This window comes from Equus caballus, chromosome 14 (assembly GCF_041296265.1).
Source record: "Equus caballus isolate H_3958 breed thoroughbred chromosome 14, TB-T2T, whole genome shotgun sequence".
Taxonomy (NCBI): Eukaryota; Metazoa; Chordata; class Mammalia; order Perissodactyla; family Equidae; genus Equus; species Equus caballus.
The window spans coordinates 24618259-24637044 of record NC_091697.1 but is presented as its reverse complement, the minus strand read 5'-3'; the positions used below and the strand labels follow the sequence as shown (position 1 = coordinate 24637044).

At 54.4% G+C, this 18786-nt stretch overlaps 1 protein-coding gene across 4 annotated transcripts in view; it reads right to left on the bottom strand.

Annotated features, from left to right (window-relative positions):
• SH3PXD2B (SH3 and PX domains 2B) overlaps positions 1-17519 on the bottom strand; it is a 98123-nt gene extending 80604 nt beyond the window's left edge. Inside the window, exon 1 of one of the 4 annotated variants that reach the window (XM_070232918.1) lies at positions 17344-17519. In XM_070232918.1, the coding sequence (XP_070089019.1) occupies positions 17344-17418 (75 nt within the window). In that variant the 5' untranslated portion in view covers positions 17419-17519. Of the gene's footprint in view, positions 1-15716 lie in introns of all 4 variants that reach the window. The other 3 variants (XM_023617238.2, XM_070232919.1, XM_070232917.1) reach the window with 3 other exon arrangements.
• Between the last annotated feature and the right edge of the window lie 1267 nt (positions 17520-18786).

Here is an 18786-nt window from a genome sequence, read left to right as displayed (position 1 = left end):
GAATGCTTGGAACAGGGCCCAAAAACAAGTGCTCATGGTGTTAGTGGCAGATAAGATGCTCTGGTTCAGGGCTGTGTTCTGATGTTTCTTGTCCACAGTGAATGCAGTGAAAGCTCTGGGGGAGCTGAGGGTCGCTATGCACCTGTGTGCAGAGGGTACGACGCCGGGAGATGGGCAAGACGAGTGGTCTCTCTTAAGGGAAAGTTGAATCGTGTCTCTCACCTCTGCTTAGACACCAGTTCACTCATTCTTTCATTCAGCAAATACAGACGAACGCCTCCTGTGTCCCAGGCTCCCTTCTGAGGACAGGGGATACGGCTGTTAACACGGAAGACAGAAGCCCCTGTGCTCCTGAAGCTTTCGGCCTTGCTGGGAAGACAGCAAGGGCACGTCGCGGGATTTCGGGGGCCTCCTCTGGCTCCAGCCTGGCCAGCCTCTCCCTTGCCTCCCGGCCCTGCTCACGCACGACACTGCCTCTGGCGGGAACATCTTCTCTCCCTTTGCCTGCTGAGCAACTCCTCCCTTACTGTCGGGTGTCAGCTCAGAGGTCGCCTCCTTCTGGAAGCCTTGCTGGAGACTCCAAGTTGGGGTCTGGCCCCCATCGTCTGGGCTCCCACAGCCCCTGGGTCGCCCTCTCTCAGCACGTTTCTCTGGGTGTGCTGGTCTGTTTGCGTGACTGTCACCCCCTCTCTCCTGGGAGCCCCCAAGGGGCAGAGGCCAGGACTGTCTGGTTCACCAAAGTCCTCCCAGGCAGGGCCTGGTGACAGTGAGCTCTCAGGAAATGTCTGGTGGGAGGCAAACAGGCAGATGGACACACAAGGCAGGCAGACAGACAAAACGCCAAGACAGGGCCACACAGTCATAAATCAAGGTGACCTCACTCAAGGCTCTCTGTGTCTGGAGAGTAACAATGCTCTTGAAATGGCTGAATGAACAGCTCAACTGCCAAGGGCACCAGAAACAGAAGTGGCTTTGTTACCGAGGAGAATGCAGGCACAGGGCCTGACCCTGGAATTAAAGTCCACGCTCCAGCCCGAGGCTTCTCTGAACAGGCACTGGAGAAAAAGAGAAGCCCACAGGGGCAACTTCAGCTCCAAGTGGGAGCAGCATCCCACTGCGTTTAAGATCCGGCCAGCCCGTGGGAATTCTTTGGGGGTGACGGAATCGTTCTGTATCCTGTCTGTGCTGGTGGTTACAAGAACCCATGCGTGAGTGAAAACTCATAGAACGCCACATCAAAAAAGGGAATTTTCCTGCACGCACGTAAGGTAAAAATTAAAAATAACAATCACTCCTTAATGGAAAAGACAGGCACTGGCTCTAGAGTCCCTGGGATGGAACCTCGGCTCCACAGCTCAACGGTGCTGTGTGACTCTGCAAGTCACTTCCTGGCTCCCAGCCTCCATTCTCCCATCTGTAAAGTGGAGAGAATAACAGGACCCACTTTACAGGGCTGGCTAGGGATCCAACGAGCACAACAGGTGCTTGGCACGCCGCCTGACCACAAGCAGCTCCAGCACCATCTCTGACAACCCCGTTACAGAGACGACGCATCGTAGCCTCAGACTGAGTCCGTCTCCTCTGGGCCAACTCAGCCGTTTCGAGGCAAGCTATGTTCAAAGGAAAAATCGGGAATGTCATGTGCTGAAACCTGATCAACTGCCCCCTCCTTACACGCCCGCACACAGGGCTGCCCACACCTCGGAGCCCGTCTTCCCTCACTGCTGGGTCTTATCCAGTTGGTGGGCACAGGAACCACTTCCAGGGCTGGCCGGGCCAAGCACCTCCATTTTTCTCGACTCTGACACTGGTGGAAACACTGGCTGGTTCGGGCGTGTAGCTACAGCCCGGCCTCCAGCTGCCAACACACACCCTCGCACACATCTGGCCCAAACCGGCACGGGGAACTTTCCAATGGCAAGCAGAGGTGCTGGCAGCTGGAGCCCAGGCTCGGCCGAAACCAACCTGAAGGCTGGCTTTCTAGGAAAGCCTCCAGGGCAGGCACTTAGGGCTCGCACAGATCTCCAAGGCTGCCAGGCCTCGGAGGAGCCCGGGGCAGTGCCAGAAATGGAGCTGGGAGATTTCAAGTTGGGGCCTCTCCTGTGTTAACAGGGCTGCCTGGAGAGCACTGGGCAGCCAACAAGAGCACCCACTGTGTGCGAGGCATACCGGCAGTGTAGTAAAGCTGTCCAAGTAATGAAAGCAGCACACTGGGCCAGATTTATTGGGCTGACTGGACACTACACTAAGGGCTCCATTTATGTTATGTCATAGGATCTGGAGACTCAGAAAGAGTAACTGGCTTACCCAAGGTCACACAGCCAGCATGTGACATGGTGGGAAAAGCCCAGGATATGTGGTCAAATGGATCCTGGCTCACACCTAAAGGGTCCCACACAGTGCCTGGCACATAGTAGGTACTCAACAGAGAAGACATTACTAGAATTCTCTCACAGGCCACAGGCCACCGGAAGCACTTTATAGCCACTGTGGGAGTACAGAGGGGACAAGGGCTAATGCTGCTGGTGGAACTTGGAGAGGCTTTCCAGATGAAACACAGCTGCTCTGGGTCTTGAGGGATGAGTAGGAGTTCTCCAACTGAGCACCAACAACTAATGAGCACTTGCTGAATCCCCAGCACTCTGTTCTCAGGAAACCCTACGGAATGAAGCTTATTAACCACCCCATTTCACAGCAGAGAAAACTGACATTCAGAGAGATTAGGTCACTGGCCCCAAACTACCTAGCTGGTTAAGGAGGATGTCAGAATTTGAACCCAGGTTTGTTTGACTCCAGAATGCCCATTCCTAACCAAGAAGACCAGGTGACAAAGAGGTCATGTGGCCTGTAAGCAACTATGTTCATTTCCCCTGGCTCCCAAGAAGGGCAGAGCTGAGTTCGAATCTTGCCTCCACCACTCACCAGCCAGGTGACTTTGGGCAGCAAGTCTCAGTTTTGAAAAGTAAATGAGGCCACACAGGTGAAGCCGAACACAGCGCTGGTGAGCAGTCGGTGCTCTACCATGTACAAATGAGCTCATTAGCCAGTGTGTGGCCACAACCACACTTACCCCCCACAGTGGTTCTCAAACTTGGGGGTGCTTGTTAAAAAAACAGAGTTTGACCCCAGCCAGCCCCTCACACTGCCTGTTTCTCAGGCTGTTGGACAGTGTAAATAGGATAATGTCTGTAGGACGCCCGGTATAGTGGTGGCCCTTAACCCCCTCCAGGTAAATACAGTGGGTTCCTTAGGCCCCAATCCAACCCAGATCATTAGGTTGGGCCAAGTGAAATTGCCATTTGTATACGTCAAAAATTTCATATGGTTCATCAACCTAATAGCACCCCAGGAGGCTAGAGGATTCCACCCGTGTCCACTGGACTACACTAAGAATCACAGTGACTTTCTCTTGAGTGTTTACTGTGTATCATGTAGCGGGATGACTCTTCCTTTTACAAATGAAGAAGACACTGAGGTTCTAATAGCTTAAGTAACCCACCCAAAATAGCACAACTGGAAAGTGACAAAGCCAGGATCTGTACCCAGGTCTGGCTGCCTCCAAAGCCTGTACCCTAACCACTATGACATGCTGCTCGGTCTGCTGCCAGCAGGAGGTCATCATGAGGAATCTGATTCTCTCTCAGCTGAAGGATGTCAGTGGTCGTCACCCTAGAATCATGCGACCTCGGGACAGAGAGCGCCCAGCAGTTATGGCTTCATTCAAGGAACGCACCTGGCACCTGTTCTGGGTCAGACCCTGGACTATGAGGGACTCAGGACCTGGGGGGAGAGGAGACAAGTTACCAGATGACTAGACCCAGGGCATGAGTGCCATGATGGGGTTGGTCCACTGGGAGCCTCAGCATCAAAGCTGGGTGCCCTGGGTGGGTGAGAGGCAGAGAGAGGCCAACAAAACGGTCTAGGGTGCGCCCTAAAAAACTGCTTCCTCCCCCTAAGTCCAGCCTCATCTTCCTGTCTCACTGGGCTGGGGACATGAAGAAAGAGAAAAGAGCTGGGTGAGAATGCGGGGGGACTGAGCTCTCAGACCCTGGGGATAGCCACCCATTAGGGGTGTCGCAGAGGAGCAGGGATTCTGCCACCAGATCTAGGGGGGCTGCACAAGAGGGTTCCAAACTTCCTACCACCAAGAAGCCCCTTTTCCCGCAGGAAATCATATGTCGTTCCTGATGGTTAGATTCTGTGGGTGCCCTCGGCCACCCCTGTACCCCTGCCCTGCTGGGCTCTTGTCTGGCAGAGGCAATTCCAGCCTCAACTTGAGCTCCTATGTGGACTCTCCTGCCAGCTTCTCGTGCTTCATACACAAGTCTACGGGACAGGAAACCAGGGAGCAAGGGAAGCCGGGCCCCTCCCTCTCTCCCTCCTGGAAGCTTTCCCGACTCTGCCGTCCTGAGAAACCTGCGAAAGTACAGACAATACAGTACAATATAAAATAGAATGTAAGCGCGCGCAACAACCAGTGGTCAAGGCGTGCTTCCCGCGAGGGTGCGTTGTCCTAGTGTTTCCACTCTGCGACGGAGGGAAGTGAGGCCCAGGGAGGGCCGGTCACTTGCTCCGTCCAGCTGGTAACAAGCAGTCTGAGGGCACAGTCCCAGGTCCTACCAACTGTCCATGCTGCCACTGCAGGGGCGATGCTTTGGGCATATTTCTCCCCAGTCCCTTTTTCTATACATTGAAGTATTTTTCAAAATTAAGGTTACATTGTATGTACGATTTGTCTTTTTCACTTGTGTTATATGGTGAGCATCTCCCCATTTCATTAAAAATTCTCTGAACAAACCACTTTTAAAGGATCCTTAATAGTCCACTGTAAGGCTATATATCATCTACTTAATCGTGCCTCCAAGGATAAACACGCAGGCTCTTTTCAACATTGTTTTAATTACCACACTGCTGAATATCCAAATATATAAATCTTCGGGGAAAACTGCTTTAAATCTTAGGGGGTGTATCCCGGGCTAGTCCATGCAGAGTGTGTTTCTCAGCATGTGGTCATTCCAGGCCACCTGTGTCATGCCACTCAGGGCTGAGTATTCAAAATGCATATCAGCAGGCAGGCAATGGCAATGATCATGACGGCAAAGATAATACTAATAACATTTACTCAGCATTCTCTGTGCCAGAGACACTGCTTTAAACCCTTTATGTGAAATAACCCACAGTAGGTACTATTCTTTCCTTCATTTTACAGATGAAGAAACTGAGGCACAGAGAAGTTAAGTCACTTACTTAAGGTCACACGCTCTGCTGGGCATTGGCACTGCCAAGTCAGACCCACGCCACCTGCTTCCGAGCCCAGACTCTGAAACTTCTACCCACAAGTCTTCCAACTTTTTTCTCTGCCGTGGACAGAGAATCTGATGAAACCCACAGACTCCTTCTCCAAATGATTTATTTTTTAAAGACTGGCACCTGTGCTAACATTTGTTGCCCATCTTTTTTTTCTTCTTGTCCTTCTCCCCAAAGCCCCCCAGTATGTACTTGTATATTCCAGCTGTAGGTCCTTCCGGTTGTGCTGTGTGAGACGCCGCCTCAGCACGGCCTGATGAGTGGTGCTAGGTCCATGCCCAGGATCTGAACCTGAGAAACCCAGGGCCGCCGAAGCAGAGCGTGCAAACTTAACCACTCGGCCATGGGGCCGGCCCCGTCAGAATGATTTAAAATGAATAAAATAAAGCACACAGGATTTCAAATAACACTACTTATACTGAATTGTAATAAAAATGTTTCAAAAAATAAAATTACGAATACATGTACACTTTCATTAATGTGATAAATAACAAAATCTAGTGGTGGGTAAAATACCCCCAATATTGAAACACGAAGAGTTTAAATGATCTATTGGGATCCAGGCAACAACTGTAGAGTGACACGAAAATATAGGTGCATTTCTACTGATGACATAGTCACAGATGTTACTGGTATCACTGAGGGTGTCGCCTTCATTCATAACGGAATGCGATGCTAACTTACCGTTGGAGGTTAGTGAGAAATAAAGCCATGCCATCCCATTTCCAAGTTCAAGGACCCTGTGAAATCTACCCACATTTAGAACGCCTCTGCTAGTCAGCTTTCCCAGCCCCAGAGCACCTGTCTCCTTTCCACCCCAGCTCAGAGTGCACCGCTCTGTCCCAGCAGGAAATGAGCAGCCCAGGCCTCAGACCCCTGCCCTGGCCCACAGCCCCACACCGGTCCCTGTCACAGCCCCTATGCTGTGGTGACGCGTTCCAAACAGATGGTGACCTCTGCGAGGACAAAGGCTTTCTGGTCATCTCAGCCTCTCTCCGGTCCAGGGCCAGGCCTGGCCCGGGGCAGATGATAAACCCACATCTGTGCAACTGACCGGCAGCCAAGGATGGCCCGAAGCCACAGGCTGCTGATTCACACCTTGGCTGGGGAGGAGGAAATGGTGACGCCACCCTGGGTTTCTGGCTTTCTTTGCCAGTGCAGTAGGCAGGGGGTCCATACAATTCTGCCTAATTAAGCAGAACAGAAAATATTATCCTTACGTGCTTTAAGGCAACGTTTCCCTTCAAGTCTGCGGGGTGAGCTGATTGTACCCTATTTACAGTAGCGATACGCAGCACAGCTGAGTGTGATCCTGGGCAAACGGCTCCACTTCCCAAGCCTCAGTTTCCACATCTGTGAAATGGGCTATTAACACAACCCACCCAGCAGAAATCTACTGTTTGCGCCTGTCCAGGGTCCCCACCGGCTTCTTCCAACTACAGCGCCCTGAATCTCCTACAACCACCACCCCTCCCACTATTGCAGTTGCAGTGGGCCTGTCTATCACAATATCCCGCCTTTGCCTGGCCAAGGGATGACCTGCTGATCCGGCTGTGCCAATCAGATTCTCTCTTCCTGGAACAGGACTCTTGAGTGGCCAAAAGGACTGAGGGATGGAGCAGCTGCCTGCAGCTGGAGATGCTCTGACGCCCACTGGCAGTGCCTACTGCCTGGATGCACAGTCCTTTCTGTGACTGGGCGAGGAGCTATGCCCTTGATTCTGCCAGAGCCGTCTTTCCAATGCATTCCCTATAGCTTAAGTCAGCCAGGTTCATTTCTGTCACTTGCAACCCGAGAGTTCTGACTAACACCCCTTATCTCACAGAGCTGCTGAGCGGATTCAGTGACACGAACCATGAAAAGCCTTGAGCGCATAATAAGCACTCAGATAAATGATGGCTATACTATAATAAGAATATAATGAATTGTTATAAAGCCTTGAGAATAAAACAAGTCTGGAGTTCTTTAATCCCTCCCAAATTTCAGAATTCCTCCTGGCATTCACAGTCCCCTCTAATATTTTCCATCCTCCCTCCCTCTCTAACTTCACCTGCACAGTCAGCACACGGCCCTCCGTTTGGCAGGTGCTCTGCCCTCTCCATTCTCCTGTGAAAGGCCTTCCTACCCGCCATCAAGCCCGGGCGTGCCCTTGAGTACCAGCTCCTCCCAACTAGTCCAGTGACTTCCATCTTGGACCCCACGGTCCTGAGCCCGGCCCCCAGCCCGTGTGCACGGGGCCACGGCCTTCCTGAGGGCAGGGTCTCTGCCTTCTGTCCTTTATGTGCTAGGCCCAGTCAGGAGCCCTAGATCCTTCCGGCCCCCAGCTACCTGTTGAGCGTCATCTCCATCACTCAAATCTCTCCTGCTTTTTGCAGACACGCCACCCGCCAGGGTTTCCACTTCTCTGCCCTCCTCCACGTGGCAACATCCCTCCCGTAATCAGCCTCGGGTCACCGCCGCCATGCTGCCTTCTCCCATCCAGCTTTCCCGGAACCCAAGGGCGCGGGCGTCTTCTCAGCCCCCAGTCCCAGGCTGGCGCTGAAACACCATGTCCACCTGTCTGCATCCCCGGTTCGACTATCTATACACCATCCCCATGTTTCAAAGTGCCTGCCCCTGGAGGGGCTTATGTTTGTTCTGTGAATTCTCAAGAAACACCGTCAATCTTACAAAGGACGAAGGTCCCTTGGTTGTTGTAATTTTTTTCTTTTTTTTCTTTCTTTTTTTTTGAGGAAAATAAGCCCTGAGCTAACTGCTGCCAATCCTCCTCTTTTTGCTGAGGAAGACTGGCCCTGAGCTAACATCCGTGCCCATCTTCCTCTACTTTATATATGGGACGCCCACCACAGTGTGGCGTGCCAAGTGGTGCCATGACCGCACCCGGGATACAAACCCGTGAACCCCGGGCCGCCGAGAAGAGGAAAGTGCACACTTAACCGCTGTGCCACCGGGCCAGCCCCCTGCTGCTATTTTTTGAAAGTTGTAGTTCCAGCAGTATTGCCAGATAACATAAAGGATGCTCATTAGAATCTGAATTTCAAATAAATGAATAATTTCTTAGTATAAGTGTGTCCCAAATACTGCACATTTATCTGAAATTCAAATTTAGCTGGGCATCCTATATTTTCATTTGGTAAATTTGGCCCCCCCAAGCCCGGGATGGCCTGAGACGGGCCTGCATAGGCAGGCAGCAGAGCTCCACCCCAGGCACGTGATGGAGGCACCTCGAGTCCCATCTCCCTTCAGCACTCAGATAAGGCCCTGGGCGTGGGCTCACCACCTCCCTGCAGGCTTGCATCTGGCCCAGCAAGTATGGGGAGAGCACCCTGCATTTGGAGAATGGGGCGGAGGACGATGGCTGTGGCAAAGCCTGGGCTGGCAGGCTCCTGGCAGAGTCTGGAGCAGTGAGCTGCACCAGCCCCTGCACACCGGCCCACTGCCTCCTGAGTCTGTCACAGCAGTCAGCTGCCATGTCATGGCAGGGGGTAGGGGTGCCAGGTCCACCCAGGGTCCAGCTGACCCCCTTGACAAAGGATCCGGGAAAGGGACCACAGGGCGCTCGCTTCTGGGCATCACCCCAGGCCAGGAAGCTCCGAGGATAACCGTCCGAGCAGCAGTGTCCTCAGGCATCCCGCACACAGCTCCGTTAACTGCCCCCGCTCCGAAGCCCCACTTCCCACAGAAGGCTCAGGGCCGACAGCGAGTGAAGGACAGAACGAGACTAGAAGCCAGCCTCTGAGGGCAGAAGCCACGCTCGCAACCTTCCAGCCTTCTCTTAGCGAGCCTCAGCTTCTCTCCTTCAGCCAAGGGTGGGTGCTCGCGACTCACCGCTTGTACCCACCAGGCTGACAGGACACGCGGCCAGTGGCTTTCCTTCCTGCAGCTGCAGTAACCCACAGCTGGCCTTCATCTCCAAGCGGAAGAGAAAACTGAGTCATGCAAAGCAAGACCATTCCCTCTACTGCAGATCTTTCTCTGAGGACAAAAGCATGCACGATTTGTAACCAGGGTCTGAGTGTCCTCGAGAACTGGCAGTATGATAACTGTGTGGCTTGCTGACTCCTGGGCACCTCTGGGTGGGGGACAAGGGATGCATGAAACACCCAGGGGAGTTGGAGGTGGGGCACACCTCTAAACTGGATGACCTTTCTGGTGCCCCTGTGACCTTGGGGTACAGACCGTAGAACTCAGCCTGCCATTCTTCCCAACCCTACTCAGCTGCAAGTGCTAACAAAGGAGGGCAGGGCCGGGACCACCGAGCACAGAGCATTTTAACTAGAAAAGCATCTGCTCAGGGCTTCTCTCGTGGTATTTTAAACTCACCTCTTCCCACTGCTGGGCTCTCAGACTGCAAAGCCACATCCAGACACCTCCTTCTGTGGCACAAGCAGGGCAGGAGTCCCCGAGGCCAGCGCCCCCCTGGGGGGCACAGGCTCTCTGAGGAGGTGGGGGCCCCACTGCTTCAGGGCAGGATGTGGGAACCCGGCTGGAGCCACCTTAGTCTGGCACTGCTTCTTGTTTAAAATGAGCATTTGCTATTTTTTCAATTTTTACTGAAAACAGGAATATGTGTTCACTGCAGAACATTTGGAAAATAGAGAAAAGCACAGATGAGCAAAAAAAAAAAGTGACATATATTTTATCAGCTGTATTTCTGTGCTTATACAGACGCACGTTTTCATCCTTCATTTGTCATCAGGTGGGAATCAGCCCGAGCATGTTGTTTTGCAACCAGCATTTACTATTTAATATTCCCATGACAGAAAGGGAGTGCATTTGTACCATCTTGATGGTATTCCAGCCTGTGGATATGGTACATTTTATTCATCTTGTTCTCTACTGATGGGCATTTCTGTGGATATCAACTTTACAAATTTTTTTTTTTTGAAGAAGATTAGCCCTGAGCTAACATCTGCTACCAATCCTCCACTTTTTGCTGAGGAAGACTGGCCCTGAGCTAACATCTCTGCCCATCTTCCTCTACTTTATTTGTGGGACAGCTGCTACACCATGGCTTGACAAGTAGTGCACAGGTCCATACCTGGGATCCAAACCAGCGAACCAGGGGCCGACGAAGCAGAACATGAGAACTTAACTGCTGCACCACTGGGCTGGCCCCCCAACTTTTTTTTTTTTTTGGTGAGGAAGACTGTCGCTGAGGTAACATCTGTGCGAATCGTCCTCTATTTTGCATGTGGGACACCTGCCACAGCATGGCTGATGAGAGGTGTACAGGTCCATGCCCAGGATGCAAACCTGTGGACCCTGGGCCACCAAAGTGGAGTAAAGGAACTTAATCACTACACCACTGGGCCAGCCCCTATGGATACCAGCTTTTTACCATCATAAATGACACCATGTTTGCACACTGCTAACAGAGCTCACAGTTATGGACCCCACATATGTGCTAGGCCCATTTAATCCTCATATCAGCCCTATGACATTGGAACTATTATCGTTCCCACTTTACAGATGAGGAAACCAAGATGCAGAGAGAGGGTAGGTAATTTGGGTGAGGTCACACTGTTGGCAGGTGGCAGAGCAAGGATTTGAAGCCAGGCTTTCTGTGCCTATCAGAAGCATGGAATGGCACAGACTCAAAGTCTGAACTAAAGTGGCAGTTAAGTAATCTGAAGATATGACAGCTGCCCCACCCCGCTTTGATTCTGAGACAAGTGCAGGAGCTCAGGGTATACGAGAAGCAGGCTGGGACATCGCCCACTGAGGACAACCTGCCAGGTGGGGTAGGGGCGTGGCTCCTTGCACCCATGGGCCAGAGGGAGCAGGACGGCACAGTGGGGCTGGTGAGGTCCACTGTTTTTCAATCAAGAGGAGGCAACAGCCATTTTTAAAAACCCACCCAACGGGCCTTAATGCCTCCCGAGGGCACTGCCTCAGTGTGACACAGACAGGGCAGGACAGAACCCACTGTGCAGCAGGCCGGAAGGCTCAGCCTTGCTCAGGGGCTTATCCCAGCGGTAGCTGGGTGTCCCGCTGGGGCCGGCACCCATAAATGCCTCAAGACGAAGGAGCAGGGAAAACACGTCGCAGGCCCCCAGGGCAGCGGGCAAGAAAGAGGCAGAGGTTTGCATCACGGACATTATCAATAACAGTATTTTTCAAGAATACTATTTCATTGAATGAGTGCCTTTTACACACGAGGCCTCAGGCTCAGTACTGTGCAACGTGAGTTACCTTCACAATAGCCCTAAACTCATAGGTAAGTGTTAGGACTCCCCCCACTTTATGGGCCCTCAGGTAGCTCAGCTGCAAGGCTGCCCAGCTCAGGAGTGCTTGAAGTGGACTCGATGCCAGACCCTTCCATCACGAAGGTCGCAGTGGCACTGATGCCCCGGCAGGAAGGATGGAGCAGAGACTGAGTGCAAACACTGTCAAAGACGCACACAACAGTCTTAGAGGGAAGACACCGCGCTCACTTTACAGACGCGAAAACTAAGGCCGGGGGTCAAGGGAGTCGCCCAGGGCCACGCGAACTTGAACCCAGATACGTTAGACTCCAACACGCACGTTCTCTCCGCTCAGGTCTGTCGCCCTGCTCTGCGTGTTCCTGCAAAAGGGGGAGCGAGGGATGGCTGTGGGGAGGCACGGGGTGGCTGGGAAACAGAAGGCAGCCAATTCGGGCAGCAGATTCACGGTCTGTCCCAGACCACTGAGCTCGCCAGCCTGCGGCCTCAGATAGGCTGAGACGGGAATGCCGATAATGCCCAATAAGGGTGTGGTCCACCCAGCAAAGTTGGCTGCTCAGAACAGTGATGCCTGGGCTCTGAGCGCCTGGCAAACAGGGGACAGAGGTTTCAAGGCTGGCAGCACAGGGTCTGCCAACCCATGTCTCCAGGGGCACCATCCAACCAGGGCGTCCTGGAGCGAGAATGACTGAGGGCTGGTGGCAGCCTGCACTTCATCATCCAGGCTGAGGGACCAGTGAGATGAGGGAAGGGCCAGGATGGGGCAACTGGGCTCCAGAAGCTTAAGTGGCCCACCCAGGTCACTTGGCTCAGGGGTGGGATCCCAGGGCTGCCACCTCTCCCAGACAGGTAGGCATCTGACTCAATCCCCACACTGCCATTCCCTGCTGTGTGACCTCAGGCATGTGCCTCCACCTCTCTGAGCCTCCAGTCTCAAGGGGAGAATGAGAACACTATGTAACTACCTGAAGGATTAGGGTCCTGCATATAAATAAATTGTACAAATTAATAGAAGACAAATAACCCGATATACTGAAAAAGGGGCAAAAGATAAAACAGGCAATTCACAGGGGAGAAAACTCAAACGGCCGATACAGGTGGGAAAAGATGTTCAACCTCAGTAGCAAACAGGCACTACCATGAGATAATATTTTGCACCCACCAGATTGGCAAAAACAAAAAGGTCTGACAATTCAGAGTATTAGCAGGGCACAGAGCAAAGGGACCCACAGACACTGCTCCTGGGGATGAAGATGCATGAACGCCAGGACCCAGCAATCCCACTGTGCATGTGGGCGCAAGGAAGCAGCTGCTTGGGAGTGAACTGCTAGGAGCATCCTAAAAGCCCCCAAAGGAGCTGGAGTAAACAGGAGAATACTGATAAATGGAATACTACACAGCAGTGAAAACGGACCGCAGCTACAAGGATCAACAGAGATCTCAAACGTGTACCGTCTTTACATTCAATACAAGATCTTGGGGAGTATTAAAAAGGTAAAAACATTCGAAGGTGCAGGCGGTTGGGGTGGGAAGGGGGTTGACTGCAAACGGGTGCAAGGAATCTTTTCGGGGGGTGATGGAAATATTATAAAACTGTGCTGTCATGATGGTTACACAGCTCTAGAAATTTACTGAAAAAGCCAGTGAACTGTACACTTGTAGCAGGTGAATTTTACGGTATGTAAAACATGCCTCAATAAAGCCATTAGAGAAGAAAAATTCTATCTGTCAGTCTATTTTAGAAACGTGCATGGGAATAACACCATAGGCAGGACCCTGATTTTTGGGGGGCAAGTGTTGGGGAGCGCCACCGGGGGCTTTATGTCTGCACTATTTTATTTCTTAAAAAATAAAAATAAAAATGATTTGAAACAAGTCTGGCAAAAGGTAAAGATCTCATAGAGCCCGATGGTGGAAAGACAGAGCTTATTTTCTTCTATGTCTCTGTATAGTTGAAACATTGTATGAATAGAATGAGCAAGCATCGATGTTAAAGGGCTGTTGTGATCACTAAATAGGCAGAGAGCTTAAGCCAGCGCCCGGCCCACAAGAACAGACCAAACTCCAGCTAGTATTACGATTCTTGCTGCTCTAACCACTGCTACCGTCTTGTTCCCCTTAACACCTCAAGACCTCAGGACAGAGCGGGCCGGCCCCCCCCGGGGACTCTCCCCAAGCCCAAGCACAGCCCTCTCTAGTGCGGGGAATGGGACGATCCAAATAAAGCCAGTCAAACCAGGCAGGCCGTCTTCCTCCCCTCAAGCCGGAAGAGAACCTAGCCCGGGAGCATCCCCCAGCGTGTCACACTTGAAAGCCCCCTTTCCATTCATTCAGAGGGCCCTGGGCTCTCGGGCAGGAAGGGTGCTGGCAGAGAAGGCAGCAGCGCCCCAGGTCTCCACCTCTCCGCCTCTGACAGAGGGGGCGGCTCCAGGGGAGCCCTCTCCAAACTGTATCACCGACAGCACTGTCACCAAGCATCCCCACCCACCGCTGGGATCTCAGAGGCCCTGGCAGCTTCTGCCCCTGGGCCCACTGATGACGTCTCTGCCCACAGGTGAAGGAACCTGAGGCCGGGCACGGAGAGGACGCCACTCTGATCGTTGGGAAGACACCATTTCAGGTGCACAGGTGGCCCAACCCTGAGCTCCAGGGGCAGATCTCCGATGACATCTACAGCACCTGTGACTCCTTCCCTCGCAGCCAACGGAGAGATGAGCAGGTGGTGGCCAAGGCAGCTGCAAATGGGGAGGGGGTGGCGGGAACTAGGGGCAGGGTGACTGGAACTCTCCATGAGTGATCTGTATATTCTAACGCAGTGTTTGGGGGGGGAGAGGTATATGTGATTTTGCCCCCTCCACCCTCAAATGTGTGGAGACATTTTTGGTTGTCACAGTTGGGGAGGAGGATGCTACTGGCATCTAGCGGGTAGAAACTAGAGATGCTGCTAAATATTCTACAAAGCACAGCACAGCCCCCCACAAGAAAGAAAGATCTGGTCCCAAAAGTCAAGTGTTGAAGTTGAGAAATTCTGCTCTAGAGGGAAGTATCAGTGTTCATAATTTGCAGATTATAGAAGTTGAAGCTCAGGGAGGTAAATCGACCAGCCCAAGGTCACACAGCAGGAAGTGGCAGAGCTCAAGACTGTCCAACTCTTTTGCTCATGCTCCCTCTCCAGAGTGGCTGGGCCAGGTTCAGAAAGGAGGGTACCAAATGGGATGAAAGTCCAGTCCATGCCAACAGCCGCCTCCATGCCCATTCCTTCCAGGGTGGTGGTGGGCACATGGCTTGAGAACAGGGGCGGGGGCCGCTGGTGGTTTCTGGTGGGTTTTGGATTCCCTCCCATCATGGCACTAAATTTTCTCTGTTCCTGTGGACAACTCAGGCTTCAGTTAAACTCACTGCCCCTCTTAATCTGAGGAGCCCAGAAGGCTGGATAGAGGGGAGGGACCCCTTTGAATCGTAAGAGTCACTAAACCCACAGGCAGAAAAACAAGTTCTTGGTGAAATCCCTGCCCACATGACTTCGGTATGTTCCCAATGAGAGTGACATGGACACCATGGGGTAGGGAAACCCACACACAGAAAAACAAGTTCTTGGTGAAATCACTCCATGTGACTTCAGCACGTTCCCAATCAGAGTGACACGGACACCACGGGGTGGGGAGGCGGGGAGGCAGGCATCCGATGGTGACGGAACGCCAACCCTGCCCATCACCCGGTCCTTCGCCCCAGGAAGGGGGCACCCTAACTCCCATCTTACATCTCAGGATACTGAGGCTCAGAGGGGCACACAGCTAGCAAGTTGTGAGGCCAAGATTTGAACCCACATCCACACTTTAACATTTAGAGACTTGTCTCAGGGGCCCCTAAGAAGTGGCTGAAAGCTTAGAAAGATGCCCCTCAAAGCTGCAGAACCTTCAAAAAACTGGCAGGCAGGGACAGGACCCAGCAGAGAATGAAAATTCTCAAGGCGGTCACAGATGATGGCGGATGTCCCGGTTTTTAAGGGGACCTTGTTAGGGAAACGGAGGGGGGTGGGATCTGAGAAGAGGTGCGGTCTGGTGGAATGCCACTTTTTGGGGTCCAACAGACTTGGATTTACATCCCTGCTCGGCTTCTGACTGTAACCTCAGGCGAAGGACCTCGCCTCTCTGAGCCTCAGTTTCCTCCTCTGTCAACCGGGCTTGCGCGGCTCTGCCTGACCTGAGGCGATGGCGACGGGAGAGGCAGGAGGGAGCGCACCAGGGCGCCCAGGACTTGGTGGCTCTGTCTGTTCTGGTTTCGCCAGCTCACAGGTCCCGTGGGCGGTGGCGTGGAGAGCACCAGAGTTCCTCCTGTTGCCATGCTGGTAAAAAGTGTGCTCATACCAGTGAGGCAACTCAGCTACACACCCAACAGGCTCAAACAAGAAACCAAGATTTGGCAGCATTTGAAACAGTTAACCAAACAAAAAAAAAAAAAAAAAAGGGAGAAAAAAAGACAATTTAGCTCAGCTCTGGAATCAAGGGAAACTTCACTCTATTTAAAGATGCCACAGGTCCAGGAAATAGCTTCCCACCGCCTGGCTCGGGGTTGAATAACCGGCTGCCCAGCCAATAACAATACAGCCTCGCACAGCACGCCCGCTCCGCAGAGCGTGGAGTGGATTCCCGGCCATCTCCTCTGGCAATTGTATAGGCCGTTCACGGAGGGCATGTGGCTCTGCTGTATGAGAATGAGCCCCTTAAGAAAACGGATCCAAAGACGCCTCGCAGGGAGGCCAAGGAGCTGAATTCAGGCAGCCAACGCCCTCTGCTATTCATTGTTCTACACTTCTTTGTTAGGATTTTTTTCCCTCCCTCCTGCTCTTTTCCCCTTCCTGGTTAACTTCTCTGCAGCAAGGCGAGGCCACTGCCCCCTTCTCACCACCAGAGACACCACAGCCCCCTCCCTCCTGCAGACGGGCCACCCCCAGGCCTCCCCTGGGCCCAACATCCCACAGCCCGGGTATCCTCCACCCGGCACCTCTGACGTGGTCCCAGGGCCCCTTGGACCCCCGGATTCAGCTCCCAGGCTGCTAGGTGGAAGCCATTTCCCACCCGCGGGGCACCGTCTGCCCCAGGCCCACCTTCCAGAGGCAGGGAAGCCCTGAACGCAGCTCCCGCGTCCAGAACCTGCAGCCCCTTCGAGCCTCGACCTGCACATGTGCAAAATGACGCTACTGGCCCATTTTCTCAAGTCCTCCCAGCTCGAAACAAAATTCCCATTTTAGAGGGAGACACCAGGAGAAAACTTTCATACATTTTAAAACGTTGGGATGGAAGAGAGGGGCAGGGACCGTTTCCTTAACCTTCCAAAGTGCAGCCCTCAGAGGATCCATTCCCAGTGGTCTCCTCCAGAAGGACAGAGGCAGGCTTGGCGGTCCCTGGAGGGGCTACCTGTGGCCGGGCCCGGCGGGTCCGAGCGCCTCCCAGACAAGGAGGGGCAGGGCCGGCGGCCCGAGAACGGGCGCTTCTCCCTCCCTCCCTCTGTCCGTCCCTCCGTCTCCTGCACCGGCTGGGGCCAAGCTTTTCCACGGACGGGCAGCAGTGGGGTCGGGGTGACAAGGGGAGAACGGACAGGCGAAGAGGAGCGGCAGAGAGGCGAGTGGGGGCGCGGCGGGAGGACGGGATGGAGGAGAGCGGGGCAGAGGGGAGGGGGAGGGGAGGGGGGAGGGGAGGAGAGGGGGATCGGGCAGCGCCGCGGCGGGCAGCGCAGGGGGCGGCGGGGGCAGGGCAGGAGCAGAAGTTTGCGGGGCCGGGGGTCCCGGCCGCCCGGCGGCGGGCTCGAGGGGGCGTGGGGGCGCACTCACATAATGCTTGTTGGGCACCCGCCGCTTTTGCACGTCCAGCACCTTCACCTCCACGATGCTGCGCCGCGGCGGCATGGCCGCTCCTCCGCGGGCCGGGCCGGGGCGCCGCGATCGCAGCCGGCCGAGCACGAGCCGCCGCCGCCGCCCTTCGCTCCGCGCCCTCGGCCGCCCCGCCCCCGGCCCGCCCCTCCGAGGGCCCGCCCCGTACCGCCCCGCCCCGCCCCCGGCCCGCGCGGACCCGGCTGGCCCACGTCCGGCCTCGGCCGGGCCTTTGTGCCGGCGCCGAGCCGCCGCGGCCGGGGGAGGGGCCGGCGCGTGTCCGCGGCGCGTTCCCTGATTGACTGGTCGATTGCTTCCAGCGCTCCTCGCTCCGAGAGCCGCCGTCCAGCGCGGGGTTTGAGGGCCGGGCTCTCCGGTTCGAATTGCAGCTCTGCCGCTTATGACTCTGTGACCTTGGGCGAGTTGCTTAACCTCTCTGGGCTCAGTTTCTTCACCTATAAAATGGGCCTGGTACGACTGCCTCCCAACCAGGGCTGTCCTCGCGATTAAGCGCAAGTGGAGCCGTGGGCACTGTCTGGCCACGGTATAAATGTTGGCAGTTGTAAACCCAGCTCCACCCAACCCTGGGGATTCAGGGAGGAGCACGAGGCGGTGGCTTTTTCTCTGGGGTGTACAGTCTGAGAGATGGAGAGAGAGGGAGAGAAAAACCGCTTCCAATGCAAGGCGAGTGCAATATAATTGCAACAATCGCAGCGAAACATGGAGATAGGGTGGTGAGCGTGAGTGAGGGCCGGTGGGTGCTTGTTAACAGACCACCGCTTCCCAAATGGGGAGCACTCACTCCACGCCCGGTGCAGGGCCTCCTGCTGTTCGGAATGTTCTCCGAATGCCCAGGACTGCTCCGGGTGGGAGAGGCGGTTGACCCGCAGTACAGGGGAGGCGACGGAGAGCAGGCGCCCGCGCCCAGGCCCGGAGGAGAGCGCCCACCGCGGTCTGGCCCCGGCGTGGTTCTCAGGTTGAAGCTGAGGGCGGCGGGGGCTGCCGCGTGTTCATCCGGAGCGCCCAGCCCTCCTTGGCCCCGAGGCATTCGCAGGAGGGTTGGCTGGACGAATGTCTGAATGAACGGACACGGCCCTGCTGGGACAGGGTCTTTAGGCCCTGGCCAGGGCTCGCTGCTAGCAAGCAGGACTCTTTCCAGCAAACTACCAGCTCCCCTCCAGGCCTGAAAGAGCCCAGGGCTCCCTCCCACCCTGGGGCCGAGGTCAGCCTTTGAAAGAGGGTGGCGACCGGAGAGGACACTTCTCGGCAGCCCTGGCCGGTCCGCTGGACAGTTTGCTGCAGACTCCCTTTGGAGCGGCCCCTCCCTTTGTTCCTCTGACTTCCTTGCAGGGTTTTACCACCCTGCTCTGGCCCTGAGGGCTGGCCTGTGGGACTTCACTGATG